We start from the raw sequence: 23,043 nt of genomic DNA, 5'->3' as shown, positions 1-23,043 counted from the left end.
CATTTACACTCAAAATATAAATCTATTGGTGTTTTGGTCAAATGGTAAAAAACAATTATTATGAAATAAATGTCATAAATTTTTAAATCCTATATATATATAGAATAATAAATTTTAAAAAAACCTAATCAGTTACCTACCCTTTGGACTAAATAGTTTTCAAGATTGTACACAAATTTAAAGCAATCACCAAGCTAGTGGTATCTTCTGTAGCTTGGTGCTTCTTTAGGTATAGAGGGTAACATGATGTAAAGGATATATGTGTATCTATTTTTTTTCTTAAAAAAAAAAAAAAAACTGACCAGGTGTCAATCAACAGTTTTATGAATCTATTTGATTAAAGAAGCTCAAGATTTGGTGATCCAAGTCAACTGTTTGATGGATCTAGTAGTTTCTTTAGATATACCAAGCATCATCTTCTGATGCTTATAACCACACACACACAAAGAAAAAAAAGAAAAAGAAAAAGAACGAAAGGCACTTTTTATTAACATGCATGCACCTTGCCCTTGGGTTGGACACTAATTAACACTTATGGTGTTTTTGATTTTTAACTTCTATTACTGTTATTCTTTTGAGACTTTCGGTATTAGTAAAAAAAAAAAAATTAAAAAAAAAGAAGAAAAGAAAAAAGAACAGCTAATTTGAGTTGAGCAGAGTTTATCAATATGCTAAAGCATGGTCCCCTGTATATATCATTTTTAATGTGAAAAATAATATAAACATTGAAGAGAGAGAGAGAGAGAGAGAGAGGCAATAGGTCAGTGTCAATAGCTGTAAGAAGCCAAAATCCACCATTAAATAGCCGGTTCTATGGCACAGTAGATGAAGAGGCTGAAGATAGAGTGATGCATAAACATTTATGTAGATGGGGGAGAGGATTGTGACAGTGAGAGTGAGTCACGAGGCTTACCTCTCTAAACCATGCATGTCTCGTGCTTTCCTCTCTGTCAATCTCCAGATGTGCAACTGACTCTTCTGGGGTTTCTTTAAAAGCCCTTAATTTTTCCAACAAATCAAGGCCAAACACTATGGCTCTTCTAGGTTTTGGTTCATCCATGGATCTCACTTGTCTGGTACATGTTGGTTTGAGAGGTTGAAGCTGCCAGCATGATCTGGTAAGAACCTATAGTTATCACTCTTTGGTGAATCTTGCACCAAAAAATTTAGATATATATAGCAAAATAGGTTTGGTGCAAGATTCACCTATATATATACCCCTTTAATGGTACCTTGATTTCACTCTAAGAACATGCTATATATAGGTATATATATATTTAATTAGTTTTTTAAAGGGGTTTTCGAGTAAGCCAAGGGGTTAGAAACAATTGGAAAACAAATATGGTTCAACTTCAGCTTTATAGGTATGGTTCAATCAGGTCATCTTGCAGCTTCAATCACTCACTTCCAACAATGAAAGAAATTTTTGCAAATATGGCTTCTTTGGGGATATATATATTCTAATGGCTCAGAATCTACAAATGCATTCCAGGTACATTTAACCTTTTTCTTAAGTGACTTTTCTGTGATTTAGAACTAGAAAATCATCCCAGTGATTATGCATTTCTATTTCTCATTTAAAGTTCATTATTTTGTTCTCCAATTAGGGGATATATATCCAAATTTCATGTGCATACATACATACATGACATGAAGATATGCATGCACACATCTGCTTGTCCAAGTCAAAGTACTGCATGAGTTTTCAACTCAGCCAGTACCAGTGGTTGTCTATTGATTGATTTATTTATATATCTTAATGAAACTAATCATGTCTCTATTGATAACTGCAAAGTGTTGAAAATGAAAATTTATCTCATCTAATCTCTTGCTAGGCATGTCTATCTGTGCACCTTGTTGTCCTGATTTTTTGTTGGTAATGTCTGGAATCACAATGTAAACAAATTCCCAACACATGGCAACAAGATCACTAATGAATCATATTTGTACTTTTGGCTCATCATGTTTTTATTTATTTATTTTTTTTTTATGAATATTTTGGCTCATCATGTTGAACAAATTGGATGCCTGCTCTATTATCTGTTTATGGTCTTTCTATATCTAGCTAGTAGCTAGCTCATTCATCTGTGATCTGTGCCTTTTCATACATCTTTTCAGAAAGGTACGACTCATGGTTGTTTCCTTGTCATGTTCTATTACGTGTCCAGTTTGGTGTTCATGAGTCATGACCTAACTTTTTAAATGGCCACTAACAAGACAACACAATATTAGTAATCATATACTTGCAACTGAGTTATCAATTTGGAGTTTTTACTGTGCTTTAGTCAATAATATTGTATCTACCAGTGAAGTAATCAAGACTTTTTAATCATAATAAAAAAGAAAAAAGAAAAAAAGAAGACTTTTATATCTACAATATATATAATTGTAATGCTATCTTGGTTTTCATTTGCACAATACATAGGTAATCGGTCAGTTTAAAATTCATTACTTTCACTGGACATGCAAGAACCCCTTAAAATAGATGTTTTTTCATTGGAAGTTTCATTTCTCACGGTAGAATATAGATAAAATAAAGTATTTTATTTGTGTTATTGAATGTCAATGTAATATTGAAGAGAGAATTTCACCATTATCATTACTTTAATTTCATTCTTCATTCTTCATTTTAAATCTTAAGTTTGTACTGCTCAGACAGAATGGGAAGTAGGAGTAATTAGTGGTAATGAAATCCATGCTATATAACTGATCAAAGGAGTACGAAGAATTCGCTCTAAATTAATATGGAAATTATTAGTAAAGATTTGATTGGATTGAAATTAGGATTTTTTTTTTTTTTTTTTGATTGGGAGATAATATCTTGAGAAAAACCCAATTGAAAAGTTAATATAACATATAAAAACACTACTTGAACAAAAACCTTAAGCCTATATAGGTAGTAGTTATTATTCAATGTAGGATTTCACCACATAACTAATTTCAAAATTATTTCTCAAAAAAAAAAAGAACTAATTACAAAACTCACGTGTAAATATGTCACCAAATCTCTCTGTTTGGTCTTCCCCTTGAATGGACACCTTTTTCTTACGAATTCAAGTGTCATGCATCATCACCAATAAAGAGCACTTTACTCAACTATGAATGGAGTGAATATGAAAGTTTTCCTTGCACAACCATAGGAATCACCAACACACCCAATAAAACCTTCACTCAACCATGGTTGGAGTAGACATGATAGTTTTCCTAATTCTACTTCCACTAATGAACACTTGCCTAATTGAACCATCAGTTCTAATACCATTTGTTGGGGGAGATAATGCCTTAGGGAGACTCCAATTGAGAGGTTAGTATAACATATAGGGATATCATTTTATCCAAAAGTATAAGTCTATAGGTTTGGACCCAGTTATGTTATATTAACCACTCATTCTTGTTATTATTTTCTGATGTGGGGTTTCATCACATAACTAATTATATCATTCACATGTGAATACATTTTCCCTCTCTTTTTGATCTAATTGAAAATGTGATTGCATGCAACATTTTCCAAATTTAGTGGAAAAGAAATGATCACTTTTAACTACTTTAGATCTAGGAAAATTAAGGATATATATTCTTAATTTGTCTCCCTTGCTAACAATCCTGATTATGTTTATTCTCCTGAATGTATCACATAGGCATTTTCCATTCCAATAGAATCCAAAGAAATAAAGCGAGTTTAGATTTTTATTATTAGAAAAGATCAAATATAGCTAAGATACCATGTTAGAACATGCCACACATAACTTTGGAACCATGATTAGTATATAGGAAAATATGAATCTTGTATAATGAACCTAGACTAGTAGACTAGATCCTAGATTCACGATAGATTAACCTAGAGTTATAATATTTGTACTACAAGTATAATTAGAATTATCTTTCTTGTACTCTAAGTAAGATTAGGTATGCGTTTGGGTTATGATGAAAAATGAAAATTATTTAACTATTTAGCTTATTTTTTCTACTATTTATAGGTCCCACTGCACTTTTTAACACTATTTATGGGCTTCACTATACTATTTTAATTAACTTTTACCTTTATCTACAGTACTTTAAGTAATAATTTTTCAATTTTAGCAAAATAAGCGGTATCCAAACACATCCTAGATATCATAAATTTAAACTAGTTCTAGAGGGAGCAGCTTTAGTAGTTCTATCTCTCTAAATCGAAGGAATTATACAAAATAATTATGCCTTGATTAAGAGTGGGCCTTGATATCTCTAACACTTCATGTAAAAAATTGGTCTTAGAACTATTGTTCATCTTGTGTATTGTGGCCATAGATTGATCCTTTGCTGGAAATACAAGTTTGAGATGTGATGTCCATTGCATGGAGTGTTTTAAGTTTTAACCCTTACAAAAAGAAACGGTGTTTATTTAATAATAAATAGGTAATTACTGGTCAAGATTTTTGTAGTTCAATTAGTTGGTATCTCTTGATGTTTCTATAACATCCAAGATTCAAATCTTTCCATCATCTTGTAACTTTATTATAAAAAATATATAAAATAAAAAAGGTAATGGCTTTGACTTTTTAGTGCTTTTTTATAGTTAATTTTACAATGCTAATGAAGTACTTCTATCATTATAGTTGCATTATTTTGATTTCCATCATATGGTAATTAAATTTTTTTTAATCGTTATTATCTTTTTAAAAATTTGAAACTAATATAGAAGCTGATTATACGAAGGGAAATTGGTTTAGTTTTGTACGAAAAAGTCTTTCCAAACCCAAATCTAAATCTTCTAAGTATTTTACATACCCTATTAAATTTTAGAAATTTCATTCCAATGTAGATCTATTTACATTTGAAGAACACCAACTTGTCACAAACAGACTTGTTTATCTTGGTATGAGTTGGGTCAAACAAGTTTTATTAGGTCAGGTTAACTTAAAATTGGATAATATAATTCCAGCATTAGTAATAATTCTTACACTAAACTAAATAATATTTTAATAGAAAAAAAAAAGAGGGTACTCTTACTTTTGTTGTAAAAACTCTAGGTTTTTTTTTTTTTTTTTTTTTTTTTGGTATACAAAATTAATAATAAGAGTATTTAAGTTGTTTAGCTTTGTAACCGGGTCCAAATCCTAGCAAGCTTAAAATGTGAACCCAAACCTAATACGAAGTCCAAATCATTTTTTTAAACCCTATAATTACTACAGTTGACCACAATAATAATAATAAATAAATAAATAAAAAACCCACTAAATTTGATCCATTGTCATCCTTAACTAATCAAATTTGAACACATAGAAAGTATGTATTTTTTGTTACATACATGACTTTATGTGGACGTTAATATAAGGATCGCTTGGACAGAGCTTTCTCTACATCAAAGCTATGCCCATCATTGGCAAATATTATCCAAGTGTCTTTTCTAAAAATAATTTTATGGGCAAAGCTTTTTGATTATTCCACATGGATAGCTGACATAATATTTCCTTTCAATTAATTAATATGCCTGACACGATAGCTGTAAACAAATCATTATTATGATTGCTACATTGTTTTTTGCCATCACCACACATATGCTTTAGCAATCAGACATGATGAGGAAAGGTGATTAGAGTTTAATTACTTGCTAGGGTGGTGACACAACACCATATATATATATATATAAAATTAGCATTACCCTAACATTATATAATTCTAAAAATGCTATACATATATTAAAGATTATATAGCAAATTCAGTTCATCTAGAATGACATGATGATTAATGAGGTGACTTAATCTGCATGTCAAAATCAAACGAACCATGCACGTGCGGTACTAGAAGCTATGTATAGTATTGCATGTGAATTAATTAATTGTGGAGCTAGCCTTTATATTCATGAAATAAGAAAGGTTAATTTGTAAAAGTCATTCCTACATACATACTGGAATTGCTGTTAAATTGTAATTAGCATCGTAGCTTTTCCTCCGCAGAAGCATGGTATAATGTATATCACTTTTTACTACGAGGAACAGCATTCATATATTAAACCCCCCAAAGAAAAAGAGTGCATAACTTTAGGATCAATTCAATGGTTGCTGCAAATTGTGGACAATTCTTCCATATCTTAGTCATGTTGATGTTTGCAACTAAAACAAGACACATGAATTTGTCGCTTAAGAACTCTTATATTCTGAGTAGAAATAGAGAGAACTTTTTTTTTTTTTTTTCCTCACATATATTTTACACACACACTTCTATATATCCAGTGGTTATATTATATTACCCTGTTTATAGAGTTTGACGTGAGTAATTATTAGAAGTAATGGGTAGTTATCCAAAGGAAATTAACCAAGAGAAGAGACGTCTCACGGTTATGGACAAGGTACAATTCATTCTCTGTGTATTTATTTGTTATATGATTGTTTTTTATAAAAAGATTTTCTTTAATTTTATTTCTCTTTTATGATGCAATACATTCAAAACATCATTTACATTTCCAAAAGAGTTCTCAATACTTTTGACAGATGATTATTATTACTTTCCAAGTTAATATAAAATGCTTATGCGCGCAGGCCTAAACTTTGTAAAGCTTGCTTGGATGGTTTCCCAGATCTTTCAAATTACTTTATTTATTTATTTTTTTGATAAAACAAATTACTTTATTAAATAAAGAGTTGGAGGGTTAAGTTCAGCCCATGATAGGAGAAGTTTTTTTGAGATTATTTTACTGGTTTTGAAATCTACAATGGTGCACTAATTCTATTATTTTATTGATTCAAGTAGTTCTTATCAATGGCGAGCACAAAGTTAGAGATGGAGCCCTTTAATGAGAAAAATTATTTTATTCTTTGGTAAACTACCACATTGAAATCCACAAAATGCAACATTTTTGTAGCCATTTATTACATGCACTCTTATCCCTCACATAAATCAAAGTGAACAATGTCATTTAAAGCAAAAGTCATCAAATGATGATTGCACCCTTGTGAATCAAGTAAAGAGGGTCATTGTGGGTTGAATCTATCTTATTGATCCCAGAGTGATAGGATCATTCCATAGAACTTGAGATTTTTCGTTTCATTTACTTGGACTAAAAAAAAGTGTAATCATAAAGGAAGTATAATTTATTTCGGATGTATGCTTCATTCCACTCATAAATGGTGGGACCCTCCAATTATAAGTGGAAGAAAATATACACGACATTTTCTTGTAACCGTGAAGGAATTTGGAGAGGAAATTGCTCAGAGAGTTCAATTTGAGTAAGGAGCCTCATTGGCCTAGCCCAACGTATTAGGCCTTACTGCAACCATCAGTCATTTGAAGGCATTCTGCTGAGCTTAGGGCCACTTAGCTGATCAAGACTCCGAGGATAGTTCTTTAGTCGGAACAATCGAGTATGGTCAAATTGCAACGCAAGACAAGTGAGGCCTTGATCGATCTATGGCAATAAACATCAATGGAACCTCATAGGTTGTTATATGCTTCATAGTTAATTCAAAAGATTCCTAGTTATATATGAAACAAATAATAAGAGAAAACACTAGAAATATTACGTATTTCTATTCATTTATATTATTTGTGATCCTCATTTTTTATTAGTCAATGGCAGAAAGCAAGAGTACATACATCCTAGCATAAAAGATAGGAGATGACCTTTGTGGCCATAACCACATTTTAATTATATATGTAAAATTTGTTTGGCATGTTTTAATCTTATTAGTATATATTAAATGGACAAAACTTAAATACAATATTTTAGGTGTTGTTTCTTAGGTTTCTTTCTTAAGATTTAACCATGTGGTTACTTAACTAAAAAATACACTTTCTTCCCATGAGAAAAATGGGAAACTAAGGAACAGCACCTAAGTACTGTACCTACATCTTGCTCATATTAAATTAGTAGCATTCCCTAAAAAAATATAGTTACAGTTCCTAACCGCACAGCTCGAACTTTTCACCTCGAACCTCCAAGCATTTTGTGCATGGAGAGGTATCAATTAAACTATAAAGCTCTTGGTTACAGATCTAAGATTAATATTAAAACTTATAGATTTATTTATTCTGGTGTCAAATCCCCTTGCTTGTGACTATCGAATTAAAAAAAAAAATATATATATATATATATATATATAATCAGAATAATTGTTGATAAGTCCATTATTAGCTTGAAAATTCTGATTATGAGACCAGTTGTCAAATAATTGCCTCTTTCCCAGCAATATTGTATGACTGATCTAGTCAAATAGAAAGGGGATTATGGAATATGATTTCTTTTATGCTTAAAGCAACTAGTTATATGGGCTATTGCAGATGAGAGAAGAGTGGGGTTTGAGAGTTGAGACCAACAATACATAAAGGCAGAAAGCAAAGTCCACTCTCTTTAAAGCATAAAAAAAATTCATTGTAATCTCCTTCTATATCCCTGTAGGGACCCTGGTGAAATCATCTGTCGTAGCTGTATGAAGTGACTATCTTAAATTCTTAATCCATTATCAAGATAGACAGCCTGTTTTGTAAGTGTTGTGTCATTGTTGAGCTTGACTATTTTTTGCTCAGATCTATCCCAAATCTGAATCTCTTTACGGTTGTTGCTGTAGAAGTTACTTCCATCACTTTCAAACAGAGATGCTATCTTGCTTACTATGGATCCATCAGTACTTCTATCAGCTAAAAAGTTGAGTTAAATTTCAAATCTTTAATTCAAAACTTGCATTGCCAGTTCAGTTGTTAGGAATATCTCTGTTGAAGAGTTCTGTAGTGAAACAAAGAATATTAGAGAAGCTTTTGACACCCCACATTTGTAAAAAGCAGCTCCTTGGCATGCTGAAGATGAAATAATAAAAATTAGAAGAAAAAGTGATCATTTCAACAAAGAATCACTTATCTATGCCCATCTTGAACCCTCAACTTTACAGTGATTGTACACTTTTTTTTTTTGGTAATCAGAAGAAAAATTACAAAAGCTAACCAGCAACAGAAACAGAAGGCACAGAGTGATTAACCATCACTCTAGTAATATCTAAATTAAGCAAAAACATAACATCAGCAGGAGGTTCCACAAAAATGACAAACTCTTGGGTAAGATTAACCCCTCGTTGTGCAAAAGTATCAGCACATTTGTTGGCTTCCCTATAATAGTGTTGGATTTTAATCATTGGAATACGCTTCAGCCCTTCCTTGCAGTCCGCCAAAATGGTATCATTCGCATTTGAAGGTTCATTTGCTTTGCTGAGAAGATCAACTACCAGCTTTACATCTAACTCAACTTCAACAGTTAGGAGATTTAGGGAAAGACACATTAATTCCATCTCTTAACGCCCATAGCTTAGCTGCTACGCTCGTGATGATCCCATTAGCTCTAGCATACCCTCCAATCCAAACTCCATTAGAATCTCTAATAAGCCCACCACCTCCAGCCTGACCGGGATTACCCAAGGAAGGCCCATCTGAGTTTAGCTTCACCCAATTCAGGGGGGGATGCAGCCATTTGATTTGAATGATAGAGCGGGTAGGAGAGAAGCGAGAGTTGACTCCTACGTAAACATATTCTGCTGCTTTAGCCAGGACATCTGATTTCAAATCACCATGGGGACTGACCACATTGAAAACCACTTGGTTTCTTTGCAACCACAGGCTCCATATTCCTAAGGGGAAGATAATACTCCAGGCAATCTCAGAGGCTCCATAGCAGCTGGAGTTGCGGCAATTGAGTCTAAGCCAGTCCAACCAATTCGTCCCTTAACAAAGGTTTGGCATACTCAAGTGAGCATTGCCACAAGAAACATTTTACTTTTGGAAGAGGCTCAGTTTTCCACAAGGAAAAAAAAAAAAAAAAAACCTTCTGAGACATTCAATTAAAGGTTCTAAGTTACAACATTCAAGGATCATTATAAGAGTTTGCTTCATTTAATAGTAGAGTAGAAATACATATACACAATGCTTTACTTAAAAAAGAAAAAAAGAAAAAGAAGAAAAGAGAGACTTCTATTTGGTGCTAAATAACCAAGGTGGCTCGCTAAAAATAACATTTTACATTCTTAACTGCCAGTATCTTCATACTCCCACTTCAGGAGTGCTTATGGTACAATGACTTAACCAAATGATATGAAAGAAAAATTAAACACAAGTACCACCTACACATTTCTCTACGTATGACCCACATATGTAACCTATAGTTGTAACCTCGACCAAAACATGCTAAAAAGAATGTATTTGATCTGAGAGGAGGCAGGAACCTGATATTTTTGTAGCAATTTGACACTTAAAAGAAACTTGCAATTTGGAATTTTAAGGCCTAGCAACATGAAGCCAAAATTGAGGAACAATTATGTCCCTCCAAGTAAGCCGAGTCAATTTTCTTGTCCTTGCTTCATTTTGGTTCTTCGATGTTAAATGTAGAATTGCAGTGCTTTCTTCTCTTTGATTCCGGCTCACCTAACTGCAAAGAAACAAAAACCTCTTCATCAGAGCCATTCCTCAATGCTGAGAGACTTTTAGATTCTGCAAGTTTCTCTGGATTGCTTTGATGAACTGGAGATCTGGCAGCAAAACTTGGAATGAACTGGTGTTCTACATTTGGAGTTTTGTCAATCCCATTTTCTATATGAAACTCGGTGTGGATGAATGGTGGATTCCGGCCCTGACAGGACTCGCCTTCAACTTGAACAACGTGCTGGACCTTCAAACCAAGTGGCTCAAAATTCTCTTCAAATTTATCTTTTAATGGCACCCTCTCAGCTGGAGATGACTCCCCAACTGTAGAATCATTTCCCGCTGCTGAAACATTCATCTGCTCTTGCACTGCAGCTATATTACCCAAAAAACAGTAGAGAAGGTATTGTGAGTCAGTGATAAACATGCCAAAGATATTTTGCTATGACCAACTTCCACCCTTTCTCCTGAGGAGTCACCCCACAAATTTCTGAATGCATGTCCTCAGCTTGCTTAAAACCAAACAATGAGTCTCGACACTATTGTATCTTAAATTCTTCATCATCAAACCTAAAATGAGCATACTTAGGAAACTGTGAGAGCATGTCATCTATGTATATACCTATTAACAAGGGTTTCACAATTACATAAGAAATTTAAACCCATTGCTTGGTCCAAGATAAGCCAAGAGACATGCTCTTCAAAAATAACATGTGGAGGCTACTTTTCCACAGCAATCTCTTGGATGAAAGAAGTTGGAAAGACTTTTGCTAAAATGATGTTAATCCAAATTAGAACATGCATAGAATTTCCATAGAAAGACTAATGGTAAATTACTCTGTGACCTCAAATTAGTTTGATTCTAGCAATGTTATCCTACAACTATACAAGTGTTCCCATGTGTCCCAAACATTTAACTCCAACTGAAAGAACAGAAAAGTGAAAGTAACACACTTTTTTTTTTAGTGTGCTTCTGGAAAATCTTGGACAAAGATTAAAAAAAAAAAAAATTCCAAGAATAAACACAGACTAAATACTTGTGCAATATCACACCAAATCAGATGGGTATGAAACTTTCAGCCTCTCTCTCTCTCTCTCTGAAGATTCCCTAACTCGTTCCCACTATAATTTTCTTTTCTCTATATTGTCTACATTTGTAATAATGTAAAGAAGTTTGCATAACTGTGGGCATGAACACATGATATAGTCACAGGCCAATCACGTACTTGACGCCTTAACCTAAACACCACACCCATTATAAATTGCCTTCAACCTTATCATTAAACGAAGTACCATTGGGCAATAAAGCCATTTCTACCCTTTCAATTCCTAGGAACAAATTAAAATTAAAGCCAAGTTTGACAGTTAAGTTTGAGTGTCAAAAGCAATTTAAGTCCTTGAGGCAAAAAATGATATCTATATTACCATACTGTCTTGCTTTTTTGTGATATGATAAGAATGTGACTCCATACTATACAAAATGGGCCACAGAAGTAACCAATGGGAAAAATAATGTTGATTCAGAAGCACAAACCTTGAAGCCCTTCACTGGTTGTGATGAGATCAAGTTCAAGGAGGTCAAGAAGGCGTCCAAGATCAACTCCACTAGTCCAATTTTCTGGAGGTTGTCCAACTTTTAGTTTCAGCCGACCTCGATTAGCAGTCCCTCCCCAAATAATCCCGACAGGTCGTGGCTTCTCCCCATTCTGACCAGTTAGGAGAATGAGGCTTCCACTATCACCTTCAAGGTCAAATGTCTGCTGATTCTCACCAACAACAAGAAAATCAGTGAAGAAACAAATCCCTTTCTCATCATTATACTCTAGGGCATAGGCTGTTATGGTCCCAGTAGTCAACCCAGAACTTCTTCCAACTTTGACCACTTGCCTTCCAATGAGACTGTTAATGGGAGACTGCAAATCTATGATGTTGACATCACCTATCTGACCCACACCTTTTACAGTTGTAGTCACGTTGTGCATATTAAAATCTTCCGTAAAAGCAATGAAGGCACCATCAGCTCGTACAAATGTTTCTGCATGGGCACCAAATCGTAATGGGTATATGTGGGGGTCAGAACACAATGAGAAACCCATTACCACATATATGAAGTTATACAGACAATTGTGAAATCATCAATAATATTGCTTTAGTAAGATATACAAATATATAAGGGATTGATCCAACGAGAAGACATCCAAACTAATCAACGATACTACCAGATTTAAACATAAGCTTCATAGTTTAAACCAGCACAAAGCCAAAAGATCCTCAAGAAAGAGGATTAAATATTAAATAGATTTCTGCAGGCAATGCTAAAATGAGCCTTCTCCCTCATATTGCAATACATAACAAAAAATATTCAATAAACTTACCCTAGTTTGTTTCAATAAATTTGGCAAAAAGTATTTCCTGCCTCAATAACTTTACACCCCTAAATAAGCATTAACATTTTACAAGCAATATCATTAAAAATCTACCATTTGGAAATTAGCAACAATCAACTAATCAAAAGGTTAGAAGGGCACACAATGTTCAGACCAGTGTAAACAGGCACAACCTAGTTTGGTCTGGGCTGATTTACAGTGCACATGACTGATTTTTACAAAACAGCTTGACCTGTTGAGCTAGCAGTGCTTCAGTTCAAGGGTGCAGGAGAGAAATGTGCATTTTGATTAAGACAATAAGTTTAAGGTTGAGATTGTCATTTTGGTTGGGTGCCTCCATTTTGATCCAAAGAACAGCCTGGTCTACGGGTAATACCCATAATACAAAGCACATAGGATTAAGTTATAAATATTGCATGACAGTATCCCCACTGGAACCCACTAAATGATCAGTCTTAAAAAAGATCCCAACTATTTTTTTAGACAGCAAGATAGCAACTTTCTGGACTTTACAGAAGCATGATTCTACAATATGATTCATAAATTCACAACAAGCTTATAAGTTTTTGCCAATAATCCAGGTTAACGATAACTGCAATTTGGAACTACATTACCTGGATTTGTTCCAGCAAAGATGCCATACCAAAGATCATCTGTGATAAATGATGTTGCCCTCTCCACAGCACCAAGATACACCCCAGGTCCAAGGTTGGGTGGCAACGGATGAAACATTTTCTGATTTGGGTAGTCCAAATCAACTGCCACATGCCGATTTGTGAGAAAACCAACCTGTCTATTTCCTGTTCGGCTTTTTACAATAGCGCCCAAGGTTCCATATGTCCCTTGGCTTGCCACCTATATAAGCAAAAAAGCAATTAGGTAATTTCATGAGCAGAAGTGAAGACACCAGCTACTAGTGTGTAACAAATGTTGTTAGAAAATTGAGATTCAGGAAACGAAAGATAGTAAACAACCTAACAAAAACATTGCAAATGTTTTTCACTATTTAAGAAATGCTGTTGAAAAAGTTTGGCCAAGCATAATGATTAATTAACAAGTTAATAAAATATGGTTGAATCACCAAGACAAGGATAACAAGCTTTACAAATACTATGCAATACAGTTTACCAGCTAAAAGGAAACACATAACTGAAAATAAGCTGCCATCAATCCAATTTCATAAGAATCATAACCTTTGATGGACAGCTAAGTTCGTAAATGACTTGCTAGCATACACCATGAATACAAAGATAGCATTGAAAAACATGTCTCTCGACTTTCTTTCTCTTTTTTTCCTCATTTCTAAGATTACTTGTTCACCAAGCATTTGTCCTCCCTAGAAGTTGTCTCAGCATATTAGGTATGGGGGAAAATATATAATTCACGCCTTCTAAAATTCCCTAAAAACATATAAATGTTGTTCTAATCACACAGACAATCTGCACTAAACCATCAGCAGAGTCTATCTTGGCACAAACTATTGGCCATGCAATTATTCACCAGTTAAGAAAGCCAAAAGCCAGACTGTATTCGATCAAATGCTGTTGCACCAAAGGCTACAATGACATAAAGAAATTCACAAAGAACCTTTTTGTGAGCCAACTTATCTAAAAAAAATACTATACCAATATGAAGAGAAGAAAACAAATATGAAAAGCTAGCTGTTGAGATCTCCCCATCATTTCATGTGAGCAGTTGACATCATCCCACTCAAAGGTGGTCCCAAATCTGTCATCTAATTTTGATGATTACAAATGTGTATATATTGATACAAAACTAAATACTTCACTTTTTCAGACTAGAACCAAAGGTGTCAAGATATTTAGCTCTAACCGATCACAGATGACAAAGGAGTTGAAATAAAACTTAGATTAGTGATCATTTCGCATTCATTAAACCCAGATCCAGAAATCAGGCCCCACACACACAAAATAGATGTCAGATCACAACGCTTACTGGTGGCTTACCAGATCTTTCTTGCAGCTTTTCAGAATCAACCGTTACAAATGGTAGAAAAGAGTAGATATAGCTTTCTTCATGAGTCATAGATGGCCCACTTTTCATTGGTAAATTATAAAAAGTGATAAATAAGTTTCCAAATTTTATTTTTTCTAAACAAACATTCATAGTTAAATTTTTAAACAGTTGTTTCATTGGAAAAAAGTGATACACTATCAAAATGCTTTCAATATATACTTTCTTTATATAAAATTTCATGGTTAAAACGTCCTATTTTTAATATAGTTTTCACTGAAAAGACTATAGAGCATACCATTGGTTATCACAACAAAGGTTGAAATGTAAACTTATAAGTATTATTACCAGTTCAATTAATATTGTCATGATTTACTGAAGAAATATTACAACGAGTGATAAATAAAACTAGTGATAAGAGGTTTTGATCAATATAAATATTTTTTGATTAGTAGATATCTTGATCAACATTATATAGATTTATAGAATAATTCTTAAAAACTCCTACTTCCATGCAGCAAAGCTTGATCAATGCTCTGTCATGGTATTTTCAAGAATTCTCCAAAACTGGGTAGAGTTGCTTCCATTATGTTCTGTGAACAAGTGTTTTCCCTGAAATTTAACAAGCACATGAAATGGGAGTTTGGTTAAAGAGAAAAAAATTACCTGGGAGCCAGAGCCAATACATGGATCACTTCCTGTCAAGCCATCTATGAGCTCTGTATATAGTTGTTCTTTGGGAGTTGGAGCAGGTGCACCAAAATAGGAGAATTCCACAACATCCACATCACACCATACACCTCCAGGCCCCTGCCCCAAAATTAAAAGGAACTTCAACTTCCCGAGTAAAAAATAAGAGATCGGTCAAGATCATAACAGATTTTAAATTTCAACAAAATTTTTTTCTTCGATAAGTTAAATTTCCTTAAATTTCAACACATTTAAATATTGGAACATCCAGTTTCATTTTCAGAAAGCTGGGAATCTGTCAAAGGTCATACTTTTAACATTTTTCAACCCCTCAAGTATTTTCTATCTTTCAATCATGTCTACAGAATTTAATTAAAAAAAAAATTGTTAGTTGGACCAGAATTGTAATTGATGCGATAACCAATCTGATAAATTACCATGATAAATTACCGATTATCCCAAAAGCTTGAGCTATTAGGAAATGATGAATTTAATCATTTAACCATGATTCTAACACAATCTAATACCTAGGATTAAAAAGATCATAAATAATCCTCAACAAACATATATTAAAATAGAAATAAGAAAATAAAAGGGGAGAGAGAGAGAGAGAGAGAGAGAGAGAGAATTAACATGGTTTAGCCTGACAGCTACATCCATAGTAGAAAGCCCCAAACAACTGCATCGTTATAATTTTGAATTATATGTTACAATGATCAGATGCAGGGTTACATTGGAATACATTTGGCTTAGAATGGTAACTCGAAAACCATAGTAGCATATGGCATTACAAACCACAATTGCCCATGGTATTCTACCAAACCATGGTCTGCATATATATGGTAATATTCTAATACCCTCCCCCCTCTCAAACTCAAGGTGGAAGCTTGAAGACTCATTGAGTTTGTAATGTAAGCTCATGAATTAAAACATGACCATAAATGATTGGATAGAATATAGAGTAAATCAGGCATGATGTGAATTGGAATGTGCAAGATAGTAGCGAATGACGACCATCAATGATAGATGGAGGCCAAAAGAAGACTACTGTGGTCGGAGGACAAGTGTAGTGGTGAAGAACATGAGTGAGTTGGCAGCCTTTGGGGAACTAGACTAGAACATGGCTCTGATATCATGTTAAAATCAAAAGATGAAGAGAGAGAGAGAGAGCGAAAGAAAGATAATTAACATGGCTCGGTCTAATGGCCTATGTCCACGGCGAAAAGCCCCAAATGGATACATCTTTACCATTATGAATCATATGTTACCATGAATCCAATATAGAGCAGGTACAAGAATACATTACGTTTCGTATGGTTAACCCTAAAACCATAGTAGTCTATGTGATTACAAAACCATGGTCTACATATTTATGGTACTATATATTCTAATATTTATGATAATATATATTCTAATATGGGAAAGATTAAACATATCTTTGAAAGTGCATGGTGCTACTGGATTTCTATAGAAGAGCATAAAGGGGTGTAAGTTGGTCAGCTGCATGGGAAGAATTTTAACAATGGATAACCTTTGTAAGTGAGGAATAACAATAGTGGATTGACTCTTTTTGTGTAAGGCTAGTAGTAATAATTTGGGAGATCACCTTTTACTCTACTATTTGGTGGCTAGAGAGTTGTGGTCATTTGTATTCTATCTCTTTGGAGTTAAATGGGTGAAGTCAAGATTGGTTGTGGATTTGCTTGCATGCTGAAATGGTAAACATGGTCTTCATTTGAATAATATGATTTGGAATTCAATTGCACCATGTACTATGCAAATAATATGGAGGAAAAAGAATAGCCAGACAATCGAATGGGTTGAGTTTTAACCTAATTTCAATTAAATCTTTATTCTTGAGATCTTTGTATAACTGGGAGACTGTTTAAGGTAGTGCCTATCTATCATATCTATCAGAATTTATAAATCTTTTAAATTTTAGATTGTTATTTTTTATGATATGCACTTATATAGTTCACTTGTACTTGGGCATTCTCCTCATATTAAAAAAGTGATTACTATGTATCAAAAATAAATTCTCAGCAAATGTATAGTGAAATCATTACAAGACATGTGAAACACAAGGCAAAACCAGAAGTAACAATTTCCCCACCTCAAGGGCAGCTGGTAGACACTGGATGTGGGTGAGCCATTTCCTGTGAACTTTACGGGCAACAAAGACAAGAATAGCTGGAATATCTGTGAGCATGCCCTTTCGAATTCGAAACCCAATTGCTGTACCAAGACTAAACCGCCGCAAGATCTTGCTATGAAATGCCCTAATGGTCATCAGCTCAAGTAAGGTAGTAGCTTGCTGCCCTGTTGGCAACCGCCCCAGAGTTTCAGGCAGCACCCCCTTTTGAAGGTTTCCAAAGTAGTTTGCCCGATCTTCTGCCGCATCATTTAATCGACTTGAAGTAGGCCATGAGAAGTAGGCAGCATTGCTCTCAGAGTGCTGACCACCTGAGGCAAAAGGTTGAAGGGGTGATGGACATGACAAAGGAAAATTAGAATGATTGCAGTAATTCCTTTCCAAATCTAAAGCTGATTCCTCTGATTGTGTTGATCCTGAGTGATGAAATCTTACATCCAATCGGGTCCTGTCCATCTTTCAGCTCTCCTACATAATATAGATTCGATGTCTCTTAGAAAAATCCAAATTTACAGTCATGGAACTCCATGAAATACAAGGCTCAAAATTAAAATTTAGGAATCAAGTCTATTAGAGGTTACTTTTGAACTCTCCACTTATACCAACAAATAGATTATATAGACATAGATAGGGAAGATACATGATTATATCACACTAAATTAACAAAACATAGAACTCCATGAAACCACAAGGCTCAAATTTATAATTTAGGAATCGAAACCTATTAGAGTATACTTTTGAAAACTTCACATATAGCAACCAATAATAGCTTATAAATACAGCAAAAGAAACATGATTATGATACACTAAAGTAACAAAACATAAAGCAAACTACAACTACAGGTGAATTATAAAAATTCCATTTAATCAATAAAGCCTAATAAAATTGGCAAAACAAATAAAAACTTAATCTTAATGTAAAATGTAAGAGTAAGTAAGACTATCAGAGGACCTACAAGTTCTTCCTTCCTACCAAAAAGAAACTTTTTGCTCTATTGCTCTCTAACCTCTTCACTCAGGGATAATACTAATACAAGTGGTGGAAGTCAAATAGTCAATGTGTCAATTTTCCACAAACTTAAAACAGGAGGCCAATAATATTTGAGCACGTACACCAAAGAAAGAAAAAAAAGAACAAAATATTTAGCACCTCTAGTCCTCTACTGTCTTCAATGCTCTCAAATGAAAGACTATTTGTCAAACAGTAACTGACAAGTAAACCCGCAAGAAAAAATGGCAATTTTTACAAACACTAATGCTAAACCCGGATAGGAAAAAGTTCACCTTTTCATGCAGAAATAGAATAGTGAAACAAAAGGACAAGTGAAGTGGCCATAAAGCTAAAGAGGGAGACAGTATTCAAAAGAGGAATGAAAACCCAGATGACCATTTCTTGAAATGGATAAGTGTGGATAGTCGGCAAAATTAAAGGGTCCAAATCCAATACTGTGTATAATGAGTGAAGAGAGAGTAAACCCAGAAAGCCAAAAAAAAAAAAAAAAATTGAAACTTGAAGGCTTTAGCCACAAACCCAGATAGAATATATGAAAAAAAATTGAAACTTGAAGGCAATCAGATTGAACTCACCGATCAGCAATGGTGGAGCTGCGATGGAGGACTCAAAGCAAGAGCTCTTGAATATTTTCATACCCAATAGTACCAATTTCCCACCACACCCATCATCTATCAGATCAAGCTGGCAGTACACAACCACTTGTGATCACACTGCAAAGAGATTATTGCTATCGTGTACCTGCAAAGTGACAGAGTGTGAAGAGCTATTAACTATGTATGCAGTAGAAAGAGATGGCCTTTTTTTCTTTTTCTTTTTTAATCATAGAAAGAGGTGGCCTTTATATTAGAGAGAGCGAGAGAAGCAAATAAAGGTTATAAAACTATCCAAAGTATCTGCTATTTTTGTATAAAAATAAAAATAAAAATACTTCTATTGTAATAAAGGGTTATATATTTATTCACACTTTTTTCCTTTTCTTTTTTTTTTTCTTTTTGATGTTGTTGTCATTTATCTTTTCCTTTTGCCTTTCATATCATATCATATGGATCAAGACAATTCCTACTTAGTGGCGTGAGGATTTTAAATTTTAATGGAGGAAAAATTATATAGTTCCTTGGATTGGATCCCATTGATATTTATTTATGGTGGGGAGGAAAAGGGCCCATCCACATTTGCTCCCTAAAAGTAGCACACCCTTCATCCCAAATAATTCAATTTCCACCTATTGGGATTGGGTGATGGATCAAGAGGGTTTGTACTCTTTTGTTCTTACACATTTAAATTTTACTACTACTTCTCAATAATTTTTCAAGTATAGTAGAAATGTGATCCTTGCTTTTGTTTGGTTCTATTCTATGTTCTTTTGTTTTCCATTTGATGTTTTTGTTTGGTTCTATTCTATGGTGCTTTTGTTTTCCGTCTGATGTTTTGAGGTTGTGATTAAAAGTTGAGTTCGAAAGATTGGAGAAGTGCCCTCAGCCCCTCGAATGATCATATCTTCAAATTTCACTAAGTGCTAATGGGTTTTATCTCAATAGTGATATTTTAGACCCTCTCTCTCTTTCCATTCAAGGGTTAATGTTGGAGACAATTTTTTTTTCGACTATTTATATAATTTGTTGTGATTTTTGCATAATAAAAATTATGTTAATGGTAGATTTAGGTGAATGTAATATTACTCTAATCACAATAACTCATATGCACAGTTGTGAAAAAAAATACTTATTTTGTAATACTTCCAAAGTTACATTATTTTCCTTTTCAAATACTATCTTAACAGTAGACTTTGTCGAAGAAAAAATGTATTTCTAGAAGAATCTCTCTCTCTCTTTCTCTCTCCAAGTGTCACATTTTATCCCCTGACATTATCTTAATCTTGTCCCTGACATTATCTTCATCCAATCTTTTCAATCATCAAATTATGATCGCTATACTCATATTAAAATACTAATGAGCAAATAATGTATATAATGCTTTTACTAAAATATGGTACTATAATCCATGATGTTCAGTAGTGATGCACTTTGATATGTTAATTAGTGAGTTAAAATTTTAAAATCAACCAATTCATTCTACAAAATATATGAACATGAGAAGATTAATGATATTCTTGTTTGTGGAGTGCTTAAATTTAATCATTCTGGTCTAGCTTGTGTCATGATATCTTTTTCTTGATTTTGTTTGACAAAAAGACACAACTATAGATTCTTAAACCAAACCCTGCTTCTATATCAATGATATTAAATGTATCACTTAGAATGCCAAAAAGATCATGGCTTAGGACACTTTCTTGTTGGAAGGGAATGCATCCTTAGTGTTGCTTACTTTTCATCATCTCTATATTTGTAGTTTCCACTTCAAAATTATAAATTGCAGCTCAACTTTGGTTTAGAGAGAGAGAGAATTGAAAAAAGTATCCAACTCAATGTCATGCTTGTGACAAATTCAACAAATGCAATTATTGGATAGGTGTACCCATACATGGGTTCCACCACAATCTGGCCTTTTTAGAAAAAGAACGGTGATATTTGCAAGAGCACTCACCTTGGTATTCTATAAATTCAACAAGGAAATTACAAATTGGCTCATACAATCATATAAGGTTGCCCTAAGATAGTAACACTTAATTTGGATGCATGCTGACAGCATTGTTGTATTAAAAACCAAACCATACCGGCCGGTTCAATCATAAACAGGCATCTATTTCGGTCTACTTATATAAAAAAAAAGATGAAAATTCATTAAAAAAGAAGGAGGAATAATTAGAATTGGACGGTTCGTTTTGATTATTTTTTTATTATTCAATAATAAAATGGGAGAGAGAATATTTGGACCATTTTGATTATAGATATGCAAGCATTGTGTTCAATTGTATAATATATTTGGTTGATATTGTGAAATTTAAAGCATAGTATAATAATGAAAACAAAGATTGGAATGTGCAGAGAGGTTTCAATTAGTAATGATGGCTTTGGTAGAGTTAGCTTAACAGATAAAGTTTCTGATTGTTGAATAAAAGATCTGAGGTTCAATTCTCATTTATACTAAAAACCGATTAGTGTTTTGATCTGATGATAAAAAATTATCATCAGGAACGAACTCTATAAGTTGAAACTCTCTCTAAAAAAAAAGAAGAATAATAATGATGGCTTTGAATGTATAATCTACACCTATCTTAAAAAAAAAAAAAAAAAATCAATAATGATGGCTTTGAATGTATAATCTACACCTACCTTTAAAAAAAAAAAAAAAAAAAAAAAAAACTTTGAAAAGATTTTTTTTTTTTTTTTGGAGAAGAAATGAAGGGTCCAAAACTAATTTAGAAAGTTGTTAATAACATTTAGGTAAAGATCTTTGGCATAAATTAATTAAACAATGAATTTTGTGGAGATCTTAATGTGAAATTTGTTTTTCGATAAATCTGGTGTTTGATCAATAAATTTCAATCTATTTCAATTAGAGCGTGTAGTCGAGTATAAGAGCACTAATCAAAATGTGATGTTACGTCATGAAATTTGGAACCTTACCTTTTTGAAGGATTATTGGTTTGTAAAGATAGTAAAACAGCTTGCAAATTTTTAGTTATTTTTTAATATATATTTTCAGAAAATATTATATTCGTTATTATTATAAATTTATTATAATTAATTATATTTACTGTGAAATAATTATTAATTAAAACATTTCAATCACTGGTTAAACTACAATTGGATCTAAAACCTGAGATTTTTTTTTTCTTTTTCAATTCTCTGTCTGCTTTTTAAAATTATGGCTGGTATAGGATATATCCCATGAATCATCACAAAATATAAAATTTTACAAGCCTATGAGGTTTTTCATAAACTCTGCTCTGTTCGACCACTTTTTTCCTTGTCAAATTTTTAACTAAAAGGAGATTTATTTTACTTTTACCGCCCCTTTATGTATACCATAAAAAAAAAAAAAAAAAAAAAAAAAAAAAAAAAAAAAAAAACAAAAAGAAAGAAAAATTTACCACCGTCGGCAAAATAAAAGAGGTGGTAAAAGCATATTCATATTCATAATAATTGTCTTGTTTTGTTTCTTTTCTCTCTTCATAACTAATGTGGTCCCTTGGAGATTTATTTGCCAATAGTGGCTAGCTACAAGTTATCCTATGGATTTGTATTGTCCTATAGGTGAAATTAGTGCTTTTTTCTTTTCCTTCCCTCCAACCAGAAAATAAGAAGAAGAAGGAGACAAAACAAAAAATAAAAAGTACTCCATTCCATTCTTGCCTCCATCCATCTATTGTTTTACCCCCTAAATTTTCATTCGTCCATAGTGAACTGGGGTTCTAAAATGTAAGACATTTAATTAATGTTTTTTGTTAAGGAAATTAATATTGGGTTTGCATTTTTTTTTTTTTTTTGGTTGATAATTTGGTAGTTGCCTCTGGATGTCTTGATAAAAAAACACCTAAAATTGCT

At 33.1% G+C, this 23,043-nt stretch overlaps 1 protein-coding gene and 1 long non-coding RNA gene across 4 annotated transcripts; one reads left to right on the top strand and one right to left on the bottom strand.

Moving 5' to 3' along the window:
- The first annotated feature begins 385 nt into the window (after nt 1-385).
- Nucleotides 386-7,549, top strand: LOC126705877 (uncharacterized). Its single transcript, XR_007648446.1, has 2 exons — nt 386-1,118; nt 1,380-7,549. It is a non-coding gene; the product is annotated as an uncharacterized LOC126705877 (long non-coding RNA).
- Nucleotides 7,550-9,830: 2,281 nt separating this feature from the next.
- LOC126707278 (protein NARROW LEAF 1-like) lies at nt 9,831-19,444 on the bottom strand. Of its 3 annotated transcripts, XM_050406869.1 has the most exons (7): nt 19,168-19,444; nt 18,016-18,048; nt 17,542-17,891; nt 15,405-15,548; nt 13,379-13,619; nt 11,912-12,412; nt 9,831-10,752 (listed from the first exon to the last, which is right to left on the bottom strand). In XM_050406869.1, exons 1-7 carry the CDS (start codon nt 19,226-19,228, stop codon nt 10,316-10,318), a joined length of 1,767 nt encoding a protein of 588 aa, XP_050262826.1. In that variant the 5' UTR covers nt 19,229-19,444; the 3' UTR covers nt 9,831-10,315. The 3 variants fall into 3 exon arrangements, with proteins under 3 accessions (XP_050262826.1, XP_050262824.1, XP_050262825.1); XM_050406867.1 differs by having other exon boundaries at nt 17,542-18,048; XM_050406868.1 differs by lacking the exon at nt 19,168-19,444 and adding an exon at nt 18,537-18,606 and having other exon boundaries at nt 17,542-18,048.
- Nucleotides 19,445-23,043: the final 3,599 nt, after the last annotated feature.

Source organism: Quercus robur, chromosome 11 (genome assembly GCF_932294415.1).
Source record: "Quercus robur chromosome 11, dhQueRobu3.1, whole genome shotgun sequence".
In the NCBI taxonomy this organism is placed as follows: domain Eukaryota; kingdom Viridiplantae; phylum Streptophyta; class Magnoliopsida; order Fagales; family Fagaceae; genus Quercus; species Quercus robur.
This window is presented reverse-complemented; position numbering and strand designations above follow the sequence as displayed.